This window comes from Crinia signifera, chromosome 1, assembly GCF_055691185.1.
Source record: "Crinia signifera chromosome 1, ASM5569118v1, whole genome shotgun sequence".
NCBI classification, from domain to species: domain Eukaryota; kingdom Metazoa; phylum Chordata; class Amphibia; order Anura; family Myobatrachidae; genus Crinia; species Crinia signifera.
Window position 1 is genome coordinate 359,729,315 of NC_139217.1, and position 19,876 is coordinate 359,749,190.

Genomic DNA, 19,876 nt, shown 5'->3' on the forward strand with positions numbered 1-19,876 from the left:
TACACAGAATAAATTGTACTAAGTTACATGGGAAACGTTTCGCGGGGTTAGTCCCCTTTTCAGCTGTAGGTTGGGGCTGAAGACGGGACTAACCCCCCGAAGTGTTCCCTATATAACTTAATACAATTTATTCTGTGTATACCATCTCCTGAGTGCCGTTTTGCCCTTTCTGGGGATTATATATTTTTCCTATTGTTTGTCAATTGGTTTTTGCCTTGAACATTGGCAGATTTAATATTTTATAACGAATTCTGAATGTTGTATGAACTGTTCGATATGAAAAATGTCATAATAATCTGGTTAGGGGGCATAGCTTCACTTTTTGAACAATTAATTGATGGTGTGTAAAAATAGGTGACTTACCCTAGGTGTCTGGGGGAGTTTCTGTTCTCACTGCTGCCAGCAGACCTCTGAGTGGGATCAATTCAAACCAGTTGAACACCTGAATTAGGCCGCTTTTTATATAAGAAATGAGGGTGCAGCCAGGTTCAGCTTATTAGGATAGAGTTGGGGAGAGCTTATTCTTTGTAAATCTATGGCCCTGGCAGAGTGAAAACGCTGTCCATCCTTCTTAACCTGAGGGTTATTTAAATGGCCGATGTAGATGATACTTTCCTATATGCCTGAACTAAGCAGCATATCGCAGAAGCGTGCAGGCATCTATTTACCTAAAATGCCTCTGCAGCATTTTCATATTTACACACCCCAGCTGTGCTGTGTGTTCTACGTCCATATCTGAATCAGGCCATTGCCACGGATAAATTGTTTGTCAGTTACCTGCCATCCTGTCAAAGAAAGCAGACAATTACTGTGAGCATCATCTTGAAGGTGTCAGTGTCACAGTGAATGAAGTCAAAGGAGTCTCTGAAATACTTTTAGGGATTGACAAATAATGATCTAATATGTGGAAATTAAACTGGTTGTTTTTATAAAAGGTCTCTAATGTAAGACATGGATGGTTTTATTTATAGGGGAATTCTCACTTCAGATGCAGATGAATTTATTGGGGCCTTGTAACTTAGAGCCTTATTCTAGTTCACTCTTTCTGACAAAATCCTTCTTAGGTGGACAAAACCATGTGCACTGCAGGGGGGCAGATGTAAAATGTGCAGAGAGAATTAGATTTGGGTGAGTTATTTTGTTTCTGTGCAGGGTAAATACTGGCTGCTTTATTTTTACACTGCAATATAGATCTAACTTTGAAGTAAAACCCCACCCAAATCTATTTCTCTTTGCACAAGTAACATCTGCCCCACCTGCAGTGCACATGGTTTTGGCCATCTAAGAAGGATTTTGTCAGAGTGAACTAGAATAAGGCCCTTAATCTGGAAAGGTAGCAAAGTAATCCTGGTTGACGTTTGTTTCCAGATTCTATAGTAATGGAAATATCCCAATAGAATAAACCTTATATAATCAATGCATCTAGAACTTATCCATGTGGTTCACCTTGCAGAACTGTTGCAATTTGTTTGTCCTGTTGGTTCAAAATGTCATCTTTGATTCGTTGATGTATTAAAAATTCTTCTTTTTGAGACTATTGGTGAGTGCCCTGTCTGGATTTGAATGAGCCCGAAGATGTCTGTCTATCTATCGCACAGCGAGTGAAACTACATCTTTCTCTTTCACACATACAAGAGCACACAGAGACTAGCTTTCGAAGCTTTTGCTTTGAGCAGGCTTAGCTAGTTGAACATACCTTTCATTCAAACCGCATCATATCAAAATTGTCCACTCTTATTTTAGCCCTGCAGTAAAGAGTGTGACATTGGCCCTTTAAGAAGTGACAGTCCACAAGTACAGCTGAAACAAGGGCAAGCAATGTGCAGTCCTATATTATGGAATGCTTTCATACAGTCCTGGTATATTGTGTCATATTGGAAGACACTGTGGACAGTCCCTTTGTATATAGTAGTAACATTTCTGAGGACAAGTCTCAAAATAACCTGTCAGGAATGTGCCTTTAGACTTGCCATGCCAGCTCTCCCTTGTCTTCTCACCCTGTGTCAGCCTGGTTTAACGTCCTCCATGTATAGCTGCAACAGGTGCTTATTTCACTGGAAATCTGTCACCCAGACAGTTCTCAGTACTAATTGATAACAAGTTTGGAATCTTATTGACATGTTCCTTCTGCTGTGTGCAGATTTTCATGGGGGAGGATTGGAGAGACATAGCTGCCAGATAAAGGGTGGTAAATTGGAGAGAGGGATAAAGTACCAACCAATCATCATCTGTCATTTTTCAAATATCGTCTGTAACATGACAGTAACTTGATTGGTTGGCAATATTTTATAAAACACCTCTACATTCATGAATAGGTTAGTAGTGGAAGTGCAGCTGAGAACAGTTGGCTATACAGATAAAATGTAACCAAAGCACTAATCTGGTAGCAGGGAGATGGTTCTTATTTCTCCTCCATGTGAACATCTTTGCTAATACCCCTGTGTAACAGACACTAACCCCTCAGGGGCAGGTGTGATGAAGTGGAAGGTGATAACTTAGCAGTCAATAAGCCCCCAAATGTCAATGTACAGGTTGGGTTTGCAAAATGACAGTTAGTAACTGACTAACTGCTGTGTTACCTTCCACTTTATCACTTCACCAAGCTTAATACATCTGCTCCTCGGCCTGTTATTGCAGGAGGAAGTACACAGGAAGTCTTGTCCTGTGCTGGTGGGCAATTGAATCCCAATGTTCCTGGCTAGAAGGGAACATTGTTTAAAAGTTCTATTTTTTTTTTATATAATTTATTTTTATTGAAGCAGTGTGAAATTCACATAACAATAAATATATAACATCAGAGTGCTTATGTAATTCTGAATAAAGGCGCTCAATATTGTAAGGTGTGTACAGATTATGCAAATAAAGGTGAATTGTCAGTAGATAAATGCTTAGTCATTTAGGGCCTTATTTTGGTTCATTCTTTCTGACAAAATCCTTCTTAGATGGACAAAACCATGTGCACTGCAGGTGGGGCAGATGTTACTTGTGCAGAGAGAATTAGATTTGGGTGGGGTTTTACTTCAAAGTGAGATCTATATTGCGGTGTAAAAATAAAGCAATCAGTATTTTCCCTGCACAGAAACAAAATTACTCACCCAAATCTAATTCTCTCTGCACATGTTACATCTTCCCCCCCTGCAGTGCACATGGTTTTGTCCATCTAAGAAGGATTTTGTCAGAAAGAATGAACCAAAATAAGGCCCTTAATTACAAGGAGAATAACAATTACAATTCAGACTTAATAATAAAGAGGCATATTCAATGCTCTGACAGGGAGCAGTGCCAATAGCTCGCCGTTTGTATTCAACTGCCCCCCATCACTCGCCATTTCCACCTCACTGGTTCTTTTCCTCTGATGGCGAGCAATACCCTGGAACATTGAATACTGAGAGCGTCCGGTGAGGGGGTATGACGGCGAGGATAGCTTGTTTTTCGGCAACCCTTGCCGAAAACAAGCCATCCTCGCTGCACAAAACCCTTCGCCGGCGGCATTGAATACCGCCCAAACAAGTAAGTACAGGAATAAAAATGATGCAGAGTCTTATGTTTTCAAGTCCAATACTAATTTATTATCAGCAAAAAAAAAGAAAAAGGTTCTACAGATGAAATGACATTGTACAAAACATGCTAGTGCGGTGAAACAGTAATTTTTAACCTTTCAACTGAAGTAACAGAAAAAAATATATAATTTTATTTCAAACACACTTTGAAGCTTGTGTATCTGTTTTGTACTTTTCTGTAAATGTTTTGTAAAATGTTTGGTAGACTTTATTCTTGAACCCTTAAATTCTGAGGGTGAGGGGTTCATTCGATCGAAGAGCCGACATGACTCCAAAAGCACCTTGCATCTAAATCGCCGTGGAATTTTAAAGATAATATTATTAAGATTATAATACGTAATACTGATTCAGCACTGATCTTGAATTTTGTAAGAGATGATTTAAATGTATTTACTTTCATGATTATTTCTGTGCGATATCCATTACTACCATGTACTGATTCCTGTTTTCTCCCCATCTGCAAGCTATGGTAGTGACACACTGGGATGATTTCTCTCTGGACTGATATTCATAACAAACATTGCTGATCCTGCCTGTAGATACAGGTGTGCATTTTGTCGTGCTTTAAAACCATTTATTTAATTAGGAGCTCAACATAAGGGCCCCAATGTATTTAATGTTTTGCAATAAAGTGCTATTTGTGGTGCAGGAAGGAAAGAAAGGTAACAGAGCACAGTTGTTCTACACCTCAGAGTCCCCCTAAGAACCAACAGAAGATACTGTAAGTGTAAGTTAGGTGAGGAAGAGTCACTCATTTTTGAGGTGGCTTCCATTAAAAGTTACATGGTTGAGACTTTCAAATGTACAATGGCTTTCATGAGGGAGGAAATGAGACTTGTATACAAAGAGATGATTGCAATGAGAAAAAGGCTAATGCCTCCTGAAGTAATTACCACCCAGACAAACTGACTAGTGTTAACCTCCTAAAACAAGCACTTAGAGGAGAAATTAATACATACAGCAAAAATGTATTGGGTTATAAGGTTTATATTGGTTAATGGGGCTTTTGCTAAAGAAGAGATCCAAACAACTTCAACAGAATCTTTTGAATTGAATTGTGCACATATAGGGCCTTATTCTAGTTCACTCTGACAAAATCCTTCTTAGATGGACAAAACCATGTGCACTGCAGGGGGGCAGATGTAAAATGTGCAGAGAGAATTAGATTTGGGTGAGTTATTTTGTTTCTGTGCAGGGTAAATACTGGCTGCTTTAGTTTTACACTGCAATATAGATCTCACTTTGAAGTAAAACCCCACCCAAATCTAATTCTCTCTGCACAATTAACATCTGCCCCCCTGCAGTGCACATGGTTTTGTCCATCTAAGAAGGATTTTGTCAGAGTGAACTAGAATAAGGCCCATAATCCTGATTATATGAGAGATGATACCAATGGGACATCATCTGCTGTATTGTGAATGTTCCCCAAAAAGAGGAGGTTCTGAGAAACATGCGTAGCATTGCATCTATTCATCTTCAAGATGCAGAAGTACAGTCTGTACCGGCATCTTTCGGTTGATACCACTCAACAAAAAGACCTCTTATTGCAGTGACCATAAAGTCTAGACCCCAAAATACGAAGTCTTGTATTTCTATAAATGTTAAATATGTGTAATGTAAATGTAATGGAGGAGCTTGCCTTATATTTGATGTTTGGAGACATACACCACTAGATATGGTTAGTCAAACCTCCTTGGTTTATGCTCATGTATCCCAGCCCAGACTCGATTAGGGTCAGCCAAAAGGGCTGTGGCTATGTTCTGTCTGTCTGTGCTGCGGCAGCGTTGATGTCCCTATAGTCTGATAAATCCATTATCTGTCGTCATCCCCCCTCTCAGACTAGGCCAGTTTCAGTGCATTCATATGTGCCAAATAAAACAGCCAGCCGCCTGACCAAATCTTCAGAGGCAATCGAGTCTCTTAATATCTACTTAAGAAAAACATTTTGCAAATCATTGTGCACTTTGTTAGTTTAATAATCATCAACCGGTGTAATCAATATCCTTCTTTGTAAATAGCTGCAGCCTAAACTTTGAGATTTTGTTGACAAAATGGCCACATATTGTACATTTGCAGAATAGATATGAGCTGTACCACTGATCCTCAAAGCACTTTCTGCAGCCACTACCTATTTGGATTCTCATAGACCTCACTTTGTTTTAAGGAGAAACTATTAAATGGAGGTAAATGTAGCTCCTCACACATCAATAGTGAACAGTGATGATGTAGACAATAGATTAGTAATGTGATGTCACTGGTTCACTGGCCCCAAACAAGAAATGTAATGTCACAAACAGCAAACACCACCTTGATATCAAGCTGTGGCCTACGGTCGTATTGTCGACTGCATTTAGGTCGACATCGTTTGGTGGACTGGTGTTAGGTCGACATATGCGTTAGGTCGACAGGTTGTTAGGTCGTCATGGGTTTTTAAACTGTTTTTTTTTTGAGCCGACATTTGTCGACAGGTAGTATTTCATGCCCTACCATCCACTAGGGCAGGAGTTCCCACACTTTTTTGAATCACGGCACCCTAGAGCATCAAAATGTTTTCAAGGCGCCCCTAGGCCAAATGTTTCTTATTAAGAATTTCAGAAAAAAATATAAAATTATATTCATGGTGTTTATATGTCAGTTATATGGTGAGGGACAGGATTTTCTCCTGTTTGTCCACAAATGTTATGATTGGCAGCCACTAGCACTGCTTTTGCCTGTTCCATTGACCATTAATAATATAAATTGATCCTGGTCCACCAACCCAAGGCACCCCTGTAAGTGTCCTGAGGCACCCCAGGGTGCCTAGGCACACAGTTTGGGAACCACTGCACTAGGGCGCGGTGGGAGAATAAAATAGTGTGCCGAGCGCAGCGAGGCTCCGTGCCTGAAGCATTGCGAGCGATGCGAGGGGCTGCGATTGACTTCCAACTGTGTCCATGTGGACTGTGTCGACATTCGGGTAAAAAACTGTGGAAAAACCCATGTCGACCTAACACATGTCAACCTAAACCCCTGTCGACCTTGACCCATGTCGACCTTTCCACATGTCGACCTAACTATGGTCGATAAAACGATCCACACCCCAAGCTGTATTTCACCGAGTGTTTTATAGTGATAGCTAACAAAATATTCTCTGTATCTTCTTTATCTGCTTACAGAGAGATACAATGTTATTTTGCACAATCTTCATGTTGCTGCCTTTCCTCAGTCCTGAATGTGTAGAACAATATATAGATCACATATTACCATTTACTTGTATAGCAGAAGCATATTCTATTGTGCTTTATAATCCGAGAACAAAACCATAATATAACATGTTTGGGTAATAACATACAGTAGAAAAAATGAAAGCTTGCAGTCTATAGTGAAGTAGGCATTCATACACGATGGATAAATGCTGCATAACTCATATTGGTCTATCGAGATTGCAGAGATTCTTGGTGGACTGGATGATCCAGTCCCACAGAAATGTTGAACTGGGGTCAGGGGGATGGATACACTGTATGGAAAGGTTGATTATATAGGATAATAATATATCAATTAGGAAAGTACAACTTTAATGACCCATGTAGTGAATGCATCCTGTAGTGCCGCTTACACAAGATGCGTCCTGTAGTGCCGCTTATACATGTCACCCGTAGTGAATGTCCCCGGTACATAATTACAGGCCACTTGTATTGGAGGGTGACTCGCCACAGTCACTGCAGGGGGGAGAGAGAGGGCTGCTGCAGCTGGAGTACACTACAGTTCCAGGCTCCCCCTCAGCCATCTTCCTTCATCCACCGAACATGGAGCTCTTGCTGATAAACAGAGTTGTCTGAGGAGATTACGCACACTCACAAGCACAGTAGCACCACTTTACTTTGCGGGCATTACTGAGCCAAGGTAGTGCAGCACCTCCCCAGGTGGTCAGGAGATTGGTGGGCTGGACTCCCGAACACCCCTCCCTTCTGTGGGCTGGGGATTAGCGGGTCCTCCCTCCCTCCCTGGGTTGCCTAGTGGGAAATCCACCTCTGGATCCCATAAATCAAGCGCAAGATACGTGGGATTGGTTTTGAAGTCATCGGAGTCCTTCATCCAGCATGATGAAGACATACGTGCTTCTGACTTGTCCAGCTGCTTCACCAAGTGGTTTCAATTCATAAAACTTTTCCCAGACTCCTCTGGTAAATACTTTGAAAAAATGTAATGCTCACTTTGTACATAAAATACTTTTTTTTTGGATTCAGAAACTTATTGCAAACACCTACAAATGATCACTTATGGTGTTATATAATTATAGAAACTTGGTGGTTTGGATATATGGACCATCAGCAATATACAATGGCGGTTGTATGCTACTTGCTGTGGCAGAGAAAGGGTTAACGACTGCAGCGGTTAGCCATTTCTGTTTAACAAGCTGTGAAATACTCCAGACAGACTAGGATTGGGTTTCAATGAGATCACCGCATCTGCAAGGGAAAAGTAACCCCTTCATTGCAGCTGCTCTAGCCATAAAGAGTATTTCTGACCCAGAATTGTTCTCGTACTCTTTAATGTCTAAGACAACAAAAACAAAAAAAATGAGGCCTCCTTTAGGAATCTGGCTTTCTGCATACAATTTTTGTTGAAAAACAACCAATAATTGGATCTGTTTAATATGTCAAATATTCGTAGTCCTAACGTATAGGTGGTGGAGAAAAGAAATGCTGCAACGTGATGGTAATAATCACTCTGTACCATTAGGTAGCAGCTAGCAATTGACCTTGCGTTTTAAGAGAATGATTGCACTGAAGCTATGCCAGGAAAATGAAATGCACCCTACAATATTACAATGCCACCAGAACCGTCAGCTGTTGGAAACAAGCACTGTAATCTATATCTAAATCTGTCTACTGCTTGGCTGAGAGCGATCGTTGCTTTATGTATCAGGGAAAGCATTCAGAGGCAGATAGCTGGTGTAATTAGGAACCTAGTGGACTGGATCTGGAAGCGGAAGTACAAAAGTAGATATTTTCAATTGTAAACTATAGGACAGCGTTGTGTACCAAATGGTTCTTTAGTGTATTTAAAGCAGTAGTCCCTTTAAAAACACGTACACATACACATCCTTACATAGTATAATGCAAAGTGCATGAAGCATGTATGTCTGTCTGAACGCGCTAATTTGAAAAACCACTGGGCGGTTATTTTATTTTTTGTGTGTGGTTTTTCGCTATTCGGTAGTGCAGTTCTCCCGGAAGGTTTTCCTATATTCATTATTGCCTTACCCCGTATGGGAGATGAGCAGAATGAGTTGATCACAATCAACTGTCCAGCGATTTGCAAGATTAGCGTGTTCAGACAGACGCGCTTCAAGAACTTTTTGCTTTATACTATGTAAGGATAAGGAAGGATACACTGCACTACTACACCAGCAGTGGCAGCCAGCGCGAGTATACAAAGTACTTTATGCAGTGTGAGCAGTACATCACTGTGTCTGTTATGGACTACACCCTGTCACCATCACCCTATCTTTGTATGAGCTGAGCACAATGAGTTTGTCATAAAGCAGGGAGGAATGCGGCACTTGCCTATGTAGCCATGCTCGCTCGCTGTGTAAGTCATAGCCCAGTGTTAGCAGTACAGTTGCTGTTCTAAGCATAGGGCTGGAGATCCACAGCATTAAGTGATGGGGGAGGGGGGGCTAGAGTGGGGTGGCTATGGCAGGGAGTGTGTAATGGGGAAAAGAGGGCATAGAGTGGTATAGCTGAGGCACAATGGGTGTTTAATGTATCAGGGGGCATGCAATGGAACATGATTGCAAATTAAAACTAAAAAACTTGGTCATTGAGGGTAGTATTCTTACTGGATGTAGAACTGGAGAAACTGTTTGAATACCAATGATTGCCTCAAATCCATCGCAACCAGCGGAAGCCCCCCTTCTACAATGAGGTAGGAGCCGCTGCTGGTTTTGTCTACCTGCAAAAATTGCAGCCTTGCTAACAGGTCTGACTCCGATCCACTGTACCTGGTCCCAGAGGCGATTTGTTTCTGGACTTCTTTAAGTATGGATGTTTGTATGGTGATTATGCTCCTGGAAGTGCCAGATAGAAATCCCTATATTCTTTGTTGGATTGCTTCTTGGGACACTTTTCTGCTCAACCAGTTGTTCATACTCTTATGTCATATGGCATAAAATCATGCTAGATTTGAACCATAGTGCAATTTTCTTTTTTTGCACATTGTGCCGTATTCAAATCTGTTTTTGTCGGCAGCCACTGGAAAGCGCCCAACGGAGCTATTCAAATTCGGGCACGTCTGCCATTCCAGCTTGGGGGTTGGGGAGCTATAATCCGCGAAGAGTCACCATTTTGAGTGCCAAATTGCTACTTTACATTGCACACCCATTTGCTTGATAGGTTTTAGTCTTTATATACTGTATAGCTAAACACAACCTTCATCGTGATATGCGCAAAAATGTTTTTATTACATATGTTGTCTCTTTAGACTGGAGATCAAGAGCAATATAAAAATTTAATCTGACCCATTGTCTTCTTTTACAGTATTTGTTATTTGTTGAAGTCGTACAAAACAACACTTTATTGGTCAATCCTGAAAAACATTGAAATTTCCTGTTACAGATCTATTAAACACTTGTGTTCTTGCTGTAAATTAGGACTGGTTGACCACTGTGCTGTATGCTGAAGCCACTCTGCATCCTTACTCCGACAGTGCACCATTGAGGTTAATGGAAGGAAGTGACTGGTTACTACACCTTCTTGTGCAATGGCCCTTGGCATTAATCTGTTAGGCCTACTAATACAGTGAGACTGCACATCCCCATGCACATCTATTGTCTGCTGTTTTGTTCCATGTGTGGGTTGATGGCCTTTCAGAGGACTTCTCTGTTCTGTGTTCGAGGACTTTAACTCTTTCTGTACTCTTCAGGATCTAGGCATGAAATCTATAAAATGGGAAGTTCCAATAGTGTTTTATTTTTTATTTTCACTTTAGCAATAAAGTTTTTCATATTGAGGTCATAGATCCTTAAAAACAAAAAGATTGGAAAAAGCTTTTTTTTTTCCCAAACAGAAAATCGTGACCCACAATAATAAAGCAAAATGATCTTTATATGCGTTATGTGATTTTGTTTAATCATGTACTGCAATCATTGTATATGTAAGTAGTCTAATAAAAAAAAAAAAACTCGATTTACTGGATTGTATTCGATATTTCCTTGGCTGCACATCTATTTTTTTTCGATATAGAGGAAACGGGAGCGTGCATCGAATCGAATTCTAGTCGAAAGTGTCCTAAAAACAATTAGATTTCGATTAGGTTTCGATTTTGCCTCTATGCAAAATCGAATCGAAAACCGGGACAAATCGAAGCGTGTGTACACAGCTTTAGCGTTCTGTGCTATCACTTTTTATTAGTGATTTAATTTTTGTGATGATATAATTATTGCAGTTTTGTAAACCTTTGCTGTTTAATCTGCACTATTTCTGTGTTAACTAATTTTTTTGAGTATAATGTCACGCTAGAAACTGTCATGGTCACTAATTTCCATTCCTCTGAAAGTCACAAAGGATATTTTTGTTTGTAAAATACTACAACGCCTTTAAAATCTTCTTCTCCCACATACACTCATTTGTACAGAGTGTGACTGATGAAAGGCAGGAACAAGGCCTTCACGCAACATTTCTTAGACTTAGAAAAGGCAATCCATTGCAACATGTCCTATGTTACTGAATACTTAATACCCGCTCTATCCTCCTCTTTTTTTGTATTTGTTTTCCTCTCTCCCTTTCCACAGACCTTTTGTTAATCATATCTTATGGTGTGTACACACAGGTACAATCACCCTGCGATTCTGACTATATAGTCAGAATCATATTGGTATCGCACGCAGATCGCAAGGGTTTTAACCCTTGCGATCCCGATGTGCACTCCCGTATCACATGGCAGAAAGTTTTGGCTGCCTTGACTATATATAGTGCAGTTCTGCACTATATAGTCAAAATTGTATGCCATTGCATGCATGCCATGCGATCGAATCGCACGGCACATCTCACCGTGTGTACACACCATCAAAATCATTAGCTATGTTATTTGTTGAATCATAATTCAGACTTTCAAATCCTAATATTGCGTAAAAAAATAAAAACAAATGGACTACCACCCCATTATGCTTTGATTCTGTCCAACAGAACTATAAAACCCCAGCACTTTTTTTTAAATCATAAATTAGGTAATGTATGCCATAGACTTGAGTTACGACCAATAATTTCTTTACCTTCACAATAATGTGACAATATATCTGGCTATGTAGACTAATACAAATGTTTGTCAATGGTTCTATAAGGGCCGGATTAACAATGGCATGGGTGTAGATCTGTGCAGTCAGTTGTTGGGGATTGCAATGTAAATATATGTACAGAGGGGGTATTCAGTGTAGGATTCCGAATGTCAGAACTTCCCGACACTTGGAATCCCAGGCCGTTTTCGGTCCGCTTGCCTGCAAATCGACAGGCGAAATTCAATGTCATGCCTGTCGAGTGTCGAAAAGTAGACATGGCGAATATGGACATGGATTGTTGAGAAACGGCTGTGAATTCGACGAAACATATCCAACTTGTTGTAAAGTCCAGGGCTGTGGAGTCGGTAGATAAATGTTCCGACTCATACATCTACCGTCAAAATGTATTGCGTCATTTCAATTCCCTTACTCTACGACTTCGATACCCCCCCTTCCTCTTTCCTTCTCTTTCTCTCCTCACTCTTTCCCTCTTCCTCTTCTTACTCGAGCCTCTTCTATGGATGGATTGCCCCATGGATGGATCGGCGGCCTTGGGAACCGGGTAGGCGGCAATGGTTTGTTTTATTGAAGTTGTCTATATTGTTTTGTCCTCCGTTTTGGACAAAAGCCAGTTTGACTACACACACACATCTTTCTAGGTGAAACACAGAATATGACAAATTATTGTTATAAGGTTGTACAATATATATACGCATAATCTAAATCCGCTGTGAACCGCACAGCTTTCTTCTTACAAGATAGATCATCACTAAGTGTGTGTGGAGTGCCCTCACGATTCGAACTGTTATATTAAGTTTAGAAAAAGTTACTTGAAGCTTCTCATTGTTTCAGACCGCCACAAGACATACATGTACAATTTATTGTTGGACCACTCTTATGCATTATATGTGTACACAGTTTCATTGTATATTGTCTAATTATTGAAGCTTCAATAAAATATATATTGAAAAAAAAAATGTATTGCGTCCCCTTGTATGTCTTGCTGCACTTACCATGCTCCGGGTACTTTTCTATTCTCCCTCCACACCCTAGTGGATGGTAGGGCATGAAATACCGCATGTCGGCTCAAAAAAGTGCAAAACCCACCAGCGCAGCAGTGGGGTGGGGGCCCCGGGGCGACCGCCCCTTTCGCCCCGTGGGTAATCCGCCCCTGCTTAGTATATCTTGCCCTAAAATAGATGATCATCTGTGTTTTTAGTTAGTATGTTTAATAGATGTATACAAGGATGAAATATGCAAGTGAAAATGAGTGCAGATCTTTGCTGGTTTTGTTTAGTAACCATTATGTTGGGTATGTGAATATTCGGTACTTATGTTAGTTGGGCGCCCACTATAGTTAGTAAGCTCATACTCCCACTATCCATGTCGGCATGGAGTTGATTTTATATAGTGTGGTGAGCCACCGAGCTCGAAGCGTGGCGAGCGGATGCGTAAAACTAAGCAAATAGCTTAGTGGGCGCCCAACTAACATATATAAGTACCGAATATTCTTCCCATCTGTTTTAATGTGTTGTTAGTTTGTTATTTTCAGTACTTTAAGAGTAAATCCTGACAGTAAAAGTGCGAGAAAAGGTGAGATTTTGGCTTACAATTTTGACTATATAGCCAATATTGTATGAAAAGTTATTCAAAATCTCAGTGTTTTCACTGCTTGAAGGTCGGTATCTCAAGGAAAAATAGACTGTACAGGTAAGGCAATTTTGAATATGTTGCTGGTGATGAGTTTGGCCAAAGGTCAAATAGCCGAGTCAAAATTGCACGTGCATGTAGCCAAAATCGGCTCCATGCACTCCAAGGGGCAATTGTATAGTCGAAATCGTCCATAGCCGGAATCGCTGGCTATGGATCCAGAGTCGTGTGTTACCCCTTTAATAATCTGCTATTAGTTCTTCTGTGATAATTAAGTGATCGTTGTGTTTCCTGACATTTAAACATTGGTTATCTTTATCCATGCTGAATCATTTCTGCTGCTGGAGAACTTTCCTCCATTGTTTCATACTGACTGGCAGTATTGTGTTGTTTTTATATTATCGGGCTATGTTATCTTCCTGTCTGGCTGTCGCCATTCATATAATCTCAGTTCAAGGCGGGATTGGTCGCTGCGCTGTGTCCTTGAGGGACCATGAGGCATTTGTACTGATATGAGAAGGTTACAGTTGTCACAACTGTTTAATTCAGCTACTAGCCTCCTGGGTGAAGTTCTAATTGCCTTTTGTAGTAGTTCCTTGTGTTTTCAATCACCAGGTATATGGCTTATGACCAGTACTTGTTCAGGGTGTATTGAACTATATGGGTGTTAGTGTGTTTAAAAAAATAAAAATGTAAGAAAATCTAGTTATTGGGAACCATGGCATTATTTCAAATGGGAGGATTTCAGAAAATTTACAGGCGAAGATGGAGCTAAAACGCGCTGTAATTGCTTACAGTCGGAGCAGGGGCTATCTAGTGGTTCAGACATGTGACCAGTCCCAAAGATTGCTAGCACGAGTGGATAATTGAACATGCTATGTTGGTGACATGGGCATTGCTTTAGTGAGTGCAAAGGATGGGGAGCCCTCAATCGGGATTATAGAATTGTCCATAAAATTGCCTAAGAATTTGGATCCATCCCATTGCCCAGGCTTGAAAAATGGTATTTGTCACTGAAATGATCCATCCCCAATCTTGTTTAATGCTCATAGATACCTCTGGCATAAGTAAATTCTTATGACAGTACTGGACTTAGCTCCGAGAATTAGGACTGTTAAAAAAAAAAAAGGACAGGGGCTGATTTCTGTATTGGAAATAAAGCAAAAAGAATTGTATCTGAAACAAAGCATGATACAATGCAAAGGGTGCAAATACATTTATATTTTTTCTGTGAAGGGAAAATAATGGCTGCTTTTGCACAGACATTAAACAGCTTTATTTAAACTGTACTGGTTAGATTTCAGTTTGCGCACAACCCACCCAAATATAACTCTCCCTGTATATTACACCTGCCCCTCCTGCATTGCCACTTGGTCTTGCCAAGGTGCACAATTACTTGCTTTCTGTTTTGCTTTACTTTCAAATCTAATTGTTCCCAAATTAAGATCTATTCTCAAATTGGAATGTCCTGCATTGGGAAGTGTCCCCTATAGATAGGAGCTGCCCCCAGTGTGGCATAGTGGGAGCTATAGACACTATACGGCATAATGTGTGCTGTCAGTGCTACAGTGGGACATATTGTAACAAGGGGGATACATACCTCCCAACTGTCCTGCTTATCGCGGGAACGTCCCGGTATTTTGGGATGTTCCCACGGTGGGGGGGGGGGGGGGGGTGTGCATTTGGGAGTCCCCCCTGTAGTCCGTGAATAGATGCGTACAGTGTCTATTCTTTCAGGCAGAGGGGCTGGGGGCTGGCCAGCAGCTTACAGAGCTTCTGGGCATGCCCCCACAGCGGCGAAAAACCGTCCCTCCCCAGTCTCCTCCAATGTTGGCAGGTATGGGGATACAGTTTGGTATAATATCAACTGATGGCACTGTATGACATAATATAAACTAGTGCACTTCCATGGGGAATAAAATGAACTGGACACTACTACCGTAGGTTGATCTTCATATTTGGTGTATACAATGTACTAGGGCGATACTGTTTAGCATAAAATAAACTACTACTGTGGTGAGTGGTGTTTTACTAGAAGCATTGGTGATTTCCCCTCCCACTCCATCCATTCGTAGTCTACTTAGAGAATAGCCATTTCTGAAAGTGGATCCGTATCACAGTTCTGCCCATAAGGCCCTGCATTCTGATTAGTGTTAGAGTCATTTGCTCGTACATGAGGAGAGCAGATCATTGAAGAACAAAAACTAATTCTGGAGATGAGGAAATGAGCTGAAATTGTCCCCGCTAGTAGTAGAGGAGCAGTGAAGATTACTTCTCCTTCACCATCAATCCATCCCTTGGGGTATGTTCAATGCCGTGGGTGGGCTGCCTGCTCGCTGTCACCGCTCGCCCCCACAGTATTCAACTGACCCCCCTAATACGCTGATTCCCCCTCGCTCTGTTTTGGGAGCAAGGGGGCATCGATGTATTTTGCTGCTAAAGCAGCGAAACCCGCAGTAAAATGAAGCTGATTCACTGCAATAGCCATGGGTTTCAGTGTTTGAATGTTGAATAGAGTGAGTAGTCGGTGAGGGGGTTAAACAGCGAGGATCGCTGGTTTTCTGAGATCCTCGCTGTTTAACCCCATTGTCGGCCGCGGCGACCATCATTGAATACAGGCCCTTGAGTCCAGTGTCAGGCGTGTGATGTGGGCAGACGCTGGAGCACTAGGCATGTAAAATGTGAGGTAGATTTTTTGCACTTCCGATATGTCTGTCTTTGCACTGCTTACCAGGATTGGTAAGACCTCACTGGACAAGTTCGTTTTCTGAATAGATACAAAACATTACTGCATTGTACAATTTGCATTAATATGAGGCAAGGTATATAATGAGATTTTCCTGTAGCCAGTACACATCCTGCTCTAAATAGAGCTATAAGATTGTAACATACTCACATCCATGTTCAAAAGTATTTATGTAACCTTATGCATTGTGTTTGTTGTAAAATTATGTATTTATTACCAGTTTTTTATATAATGCACAAATATACCACAGCGGTTTACAGAGTACAGTACAACATTCACATCAGTCCCTGCCCCAGTGGAGCTTACCATCTATATTCCCTACCACATGTACACGCACACTTAGACATTCTAGGGTTAATTTTTGTTGGGAGGCAATTAACCTATAAGTATATTTTTGGATTGTGGGAGGAAACCGGAGTACCCAGAGGAAACTCACGCAAACACAGAGAAAATATATATAAACTCTGCACAGTTAGGGCCATGGTGGGAATCGAACCCATGACCTTAGTGCTGTGAGGCAGTAATGCTAACCATTACACCATCCGTGCTGCCCAAAATAATCATAATTAACTTATTTTTTTTGCGTGGATTCAACTTAAATCAATTTGTTTTTAAGCTTTTGGAAATGTCTTTATTATTATTGCAATTTGTTCTGGATCCAGCATGTGTACTCTACTCCTTACCCTGTATCCTCTCCTTTTCCTCAGGTGTCCCTGGCTAACTAGAGAGATCTCTCCAGCCATCCCAGTGTACAATGGGCTCGTGTTCTTGTTTGTGTTGGCAAATTTCAGCATGGCAACCTTTATGGATCCTGGTATCTTCCCAAGAGGTAACATGATTTTTTATTTATCTCTCTCCAGTGTGAATGTCGTAGTTAATCATTCAGCAGAAGGGCTTTATGGGATACCTCATCAGTATGCAGCTTATAAGAAAGGGCTGTGTATCATAACCATGAAATTCTCTTTCAAATTGTAGTGCTGACTCCTACTTTCTGTATAAAGCAGCTAAGATCACAGGGAAACCTTAAGCTGAACCCTACATTGGCTCATCCAATCAATATTAATAAGATGTTGTGGCTGTGGGATTAGCCGAACTGGGCAGGATGCAGCCCTTTACTCAGCACAAAGTGAATAACTCTGCCAGTTACATTGCATAGCACAGTCCTGGTTTGTGGGTCATTCATTCTCTGCTGCCACGCTGTATAATGATAGGTGGTTGTTGTTTATAATAAAATAACTTGGCCTTAATTAGTTCTGCAAATGTTTTGCATCTCTTTCTCTCTCTGCCAGGAGCATGGGAGGTGATACGTTTTGTTTGTTTGTTTGGGCATTATCCCTAATATAAATTTAGTATTGCTTAAGTGGATATAATGGGCCTGATTCAGAGTTGAATGCAATACTAATGTTTTCGCAGTTGAACAATTATTGGCAGACTGCGTATGCTCTGTGATCACACTGTGCATGTGTAAAGGTTTGTTTGCGCTTGCAGTGAGGATCTAATCGTAGAATGATTATCAGGAAGAGACCACCTTTTTGGGGGTAATGGGGAGTGGCTGCAAAAATGCAGGTGTGTTATGGCGATTGTCAGGGTCAAACTCTGAATTAGTCCCAATGTTCTTAACATACTAAAATATTCTTTTCATTTACCATTGATATTGTGTAAGGAATCAAAGGGATAGACTTGTGTCCTTTTTGGTGCCTGAGCTTTACAGGAACACTTCCTGGGCAGATAAATTATTTGCAGACACAAGCAATTATTTATGAAGAAAGTAGGTAATTATTAGTGTAAGGTTTTATTTGTTGATTCATCTTTTTTTGTTTTTTTCATTGTTACAAGTTATAAGGCATATCTTTTTGAAGTGTGATACAAGTAACTTTCCCATGTCTGTCTTGCAGTAGCGTAGTTGGGACTGGCTGTTCATTTCTGCATGGGCCTCATACTCTCACTGTGTAATAAATCCTATTCCATATGATAAGTGAACTGTCACACCCAAAAATATTGAAACGTGCCTAAAATGATGTGCTTATTGGTACTTAAGAAATGACATAAAGAAATTATAGTTGTTTACAAATGTTTATATATCTGTGTGTAAGGCGATTGCCTTCTGGACTCTGATAAAGTCACTTCTTTGAGCCTGTAAATTTTTCGGCCCCATAAGCTGATGAAGACGAAGATAAGGACGATGACTTCCGAGCCCCCCTCTACAAGAATGTGGAGATCAAAAGAATACAAGTACGGATGAAATGGTGTGCCACCTGCCACTTTTACCGCCCGCCTCGCTGTTCACATTGCAGTGTGTGTGACAACTGTGTGGAGGTAAGCCCAATGCCACGGCTCAGAGATTACATATAAGGGTGGTTTTGTTGATTTTTCTCAACAGCCCCAGAACCTACTTGATAACATATATAGCTGTGCCATCATTCACAATAAGGGGTATACTTGCCAAAGATCAATTTTAATTATACCCCTTTTACACCAAAACGCCGGGACGCACCCAAGTTTTTGACCCAGCTTCAAGCCGGGTGCGACCCGGCGTTTGGTCCCTTTTACACACACACACCCTCTCCCGGCGCAGGCGGTTCCTGAGCCGTCGCTTGGAGATGACATCTCTGAGCGGCGATTGCTGCCGCCGGGACCCGGACCGCTGCGCTGGGGGCAAGCCCAGCACTAAGGTAATCTGCTGGGTTGCCCCCAGCCCCGTACACCCCCCAGCCCTTGTCCAGGAGGTGAATGGATGCCACACACAGGAATCCATTCACCTCCTCAGCTGCTGCCACTGCTGTCTGCAGAGTATAGCAGACAGCAGCGCAGGCTGTCTGTGCCCCACCACCCCGTCCCCCCCCATCCAACCTGCAGACGCTGCAGTCCGCAGGTTGTACGTCCCCCATTGATGTAAATTTGAGCTGCGTCGGATGACTCGGCGTACCCATTTACACCGCCCTCTACCCAGGTCCTACCGTGTTCTAGGCAGGTCAGGACCTGGGTAGAAGTCCCATGTAAAGGGACACAGCGTGTCCCATCTACACCGCCGCTGACCCGGGCCTGGCTTGCCAAAGACTCAGGGTTTTGCGGCGGTGTAAAAGGGGTATTACTCTAAACATGTGTTTTGTTTCAGTGACAAAAACAGGCATTTACTAACAGACCATTTTTACATTAAACTTTTAAATGTTAGTAAATGTGAGTTTTAGCCCCTGATATATATTTAAATTGATTATTTAATGTGCACTTCTCGCAGTCTTTCTAAGTGATTTTCGCCGTGTAGCAAATCGCCATCTTTTCATGGTGAAGTGGAAAGTGAACTTTTAAAATAAAGTTGTTGTTGTTTTACATTTGGTGTAAAAAAATCAGGAATTTTATTCTGTGAAGGGGCATGTTCTTTTTATTCATGTGCTTATAGCACATGAATATATATTTAATTTAAATTTTTTTACACAGAGCAGGGGGCAGGGAGCCGAGAGCCGCTCATTAGAAATTCATATATTCACTGCACCCGATCATTACATATGCACGATCGGGTGCAGTGAATACCTGGTCCCCTGCTAGCTCTCCCAGGGGGCAGCCTGTGCTGCCTGGCTCCCAGGGAGCCCACCTACCCCCCATATACGTTCTGGGGCAGGCAGGGAGACTTCCATCTCCCTGCCTGCCACCGTCCTCAGGCTCGGG

At 41.4% G+C, this 19,876-nt stretch overlaps 1 protein-coding gene across 1 annotated transcript in view; it reads left to right on the forward strand.

Moving 5' to 3' along the window:
- Positions 1-19,876, forward strand: part of ZDHHC8 (zDHHC palmitoyltransferase 8) — a 71,386-nt gene that overhangs the window by 27,467 nt on the left and 24,043 nt on the right. The window contains exons 2-3 of the mRNA XM_083149802.1: positions 16,921-17,042; positions 18,372-18,529. Of these exons, the coding sequence (XP_083005928.1) occupies positions 16,921-17,042; positions 18,372-18,529 (280 nt within the window). The remainder of the gene's footprint in view (positions 1-16,920; positions 17,043-18,371; positions 18,530-19,876) is intronic.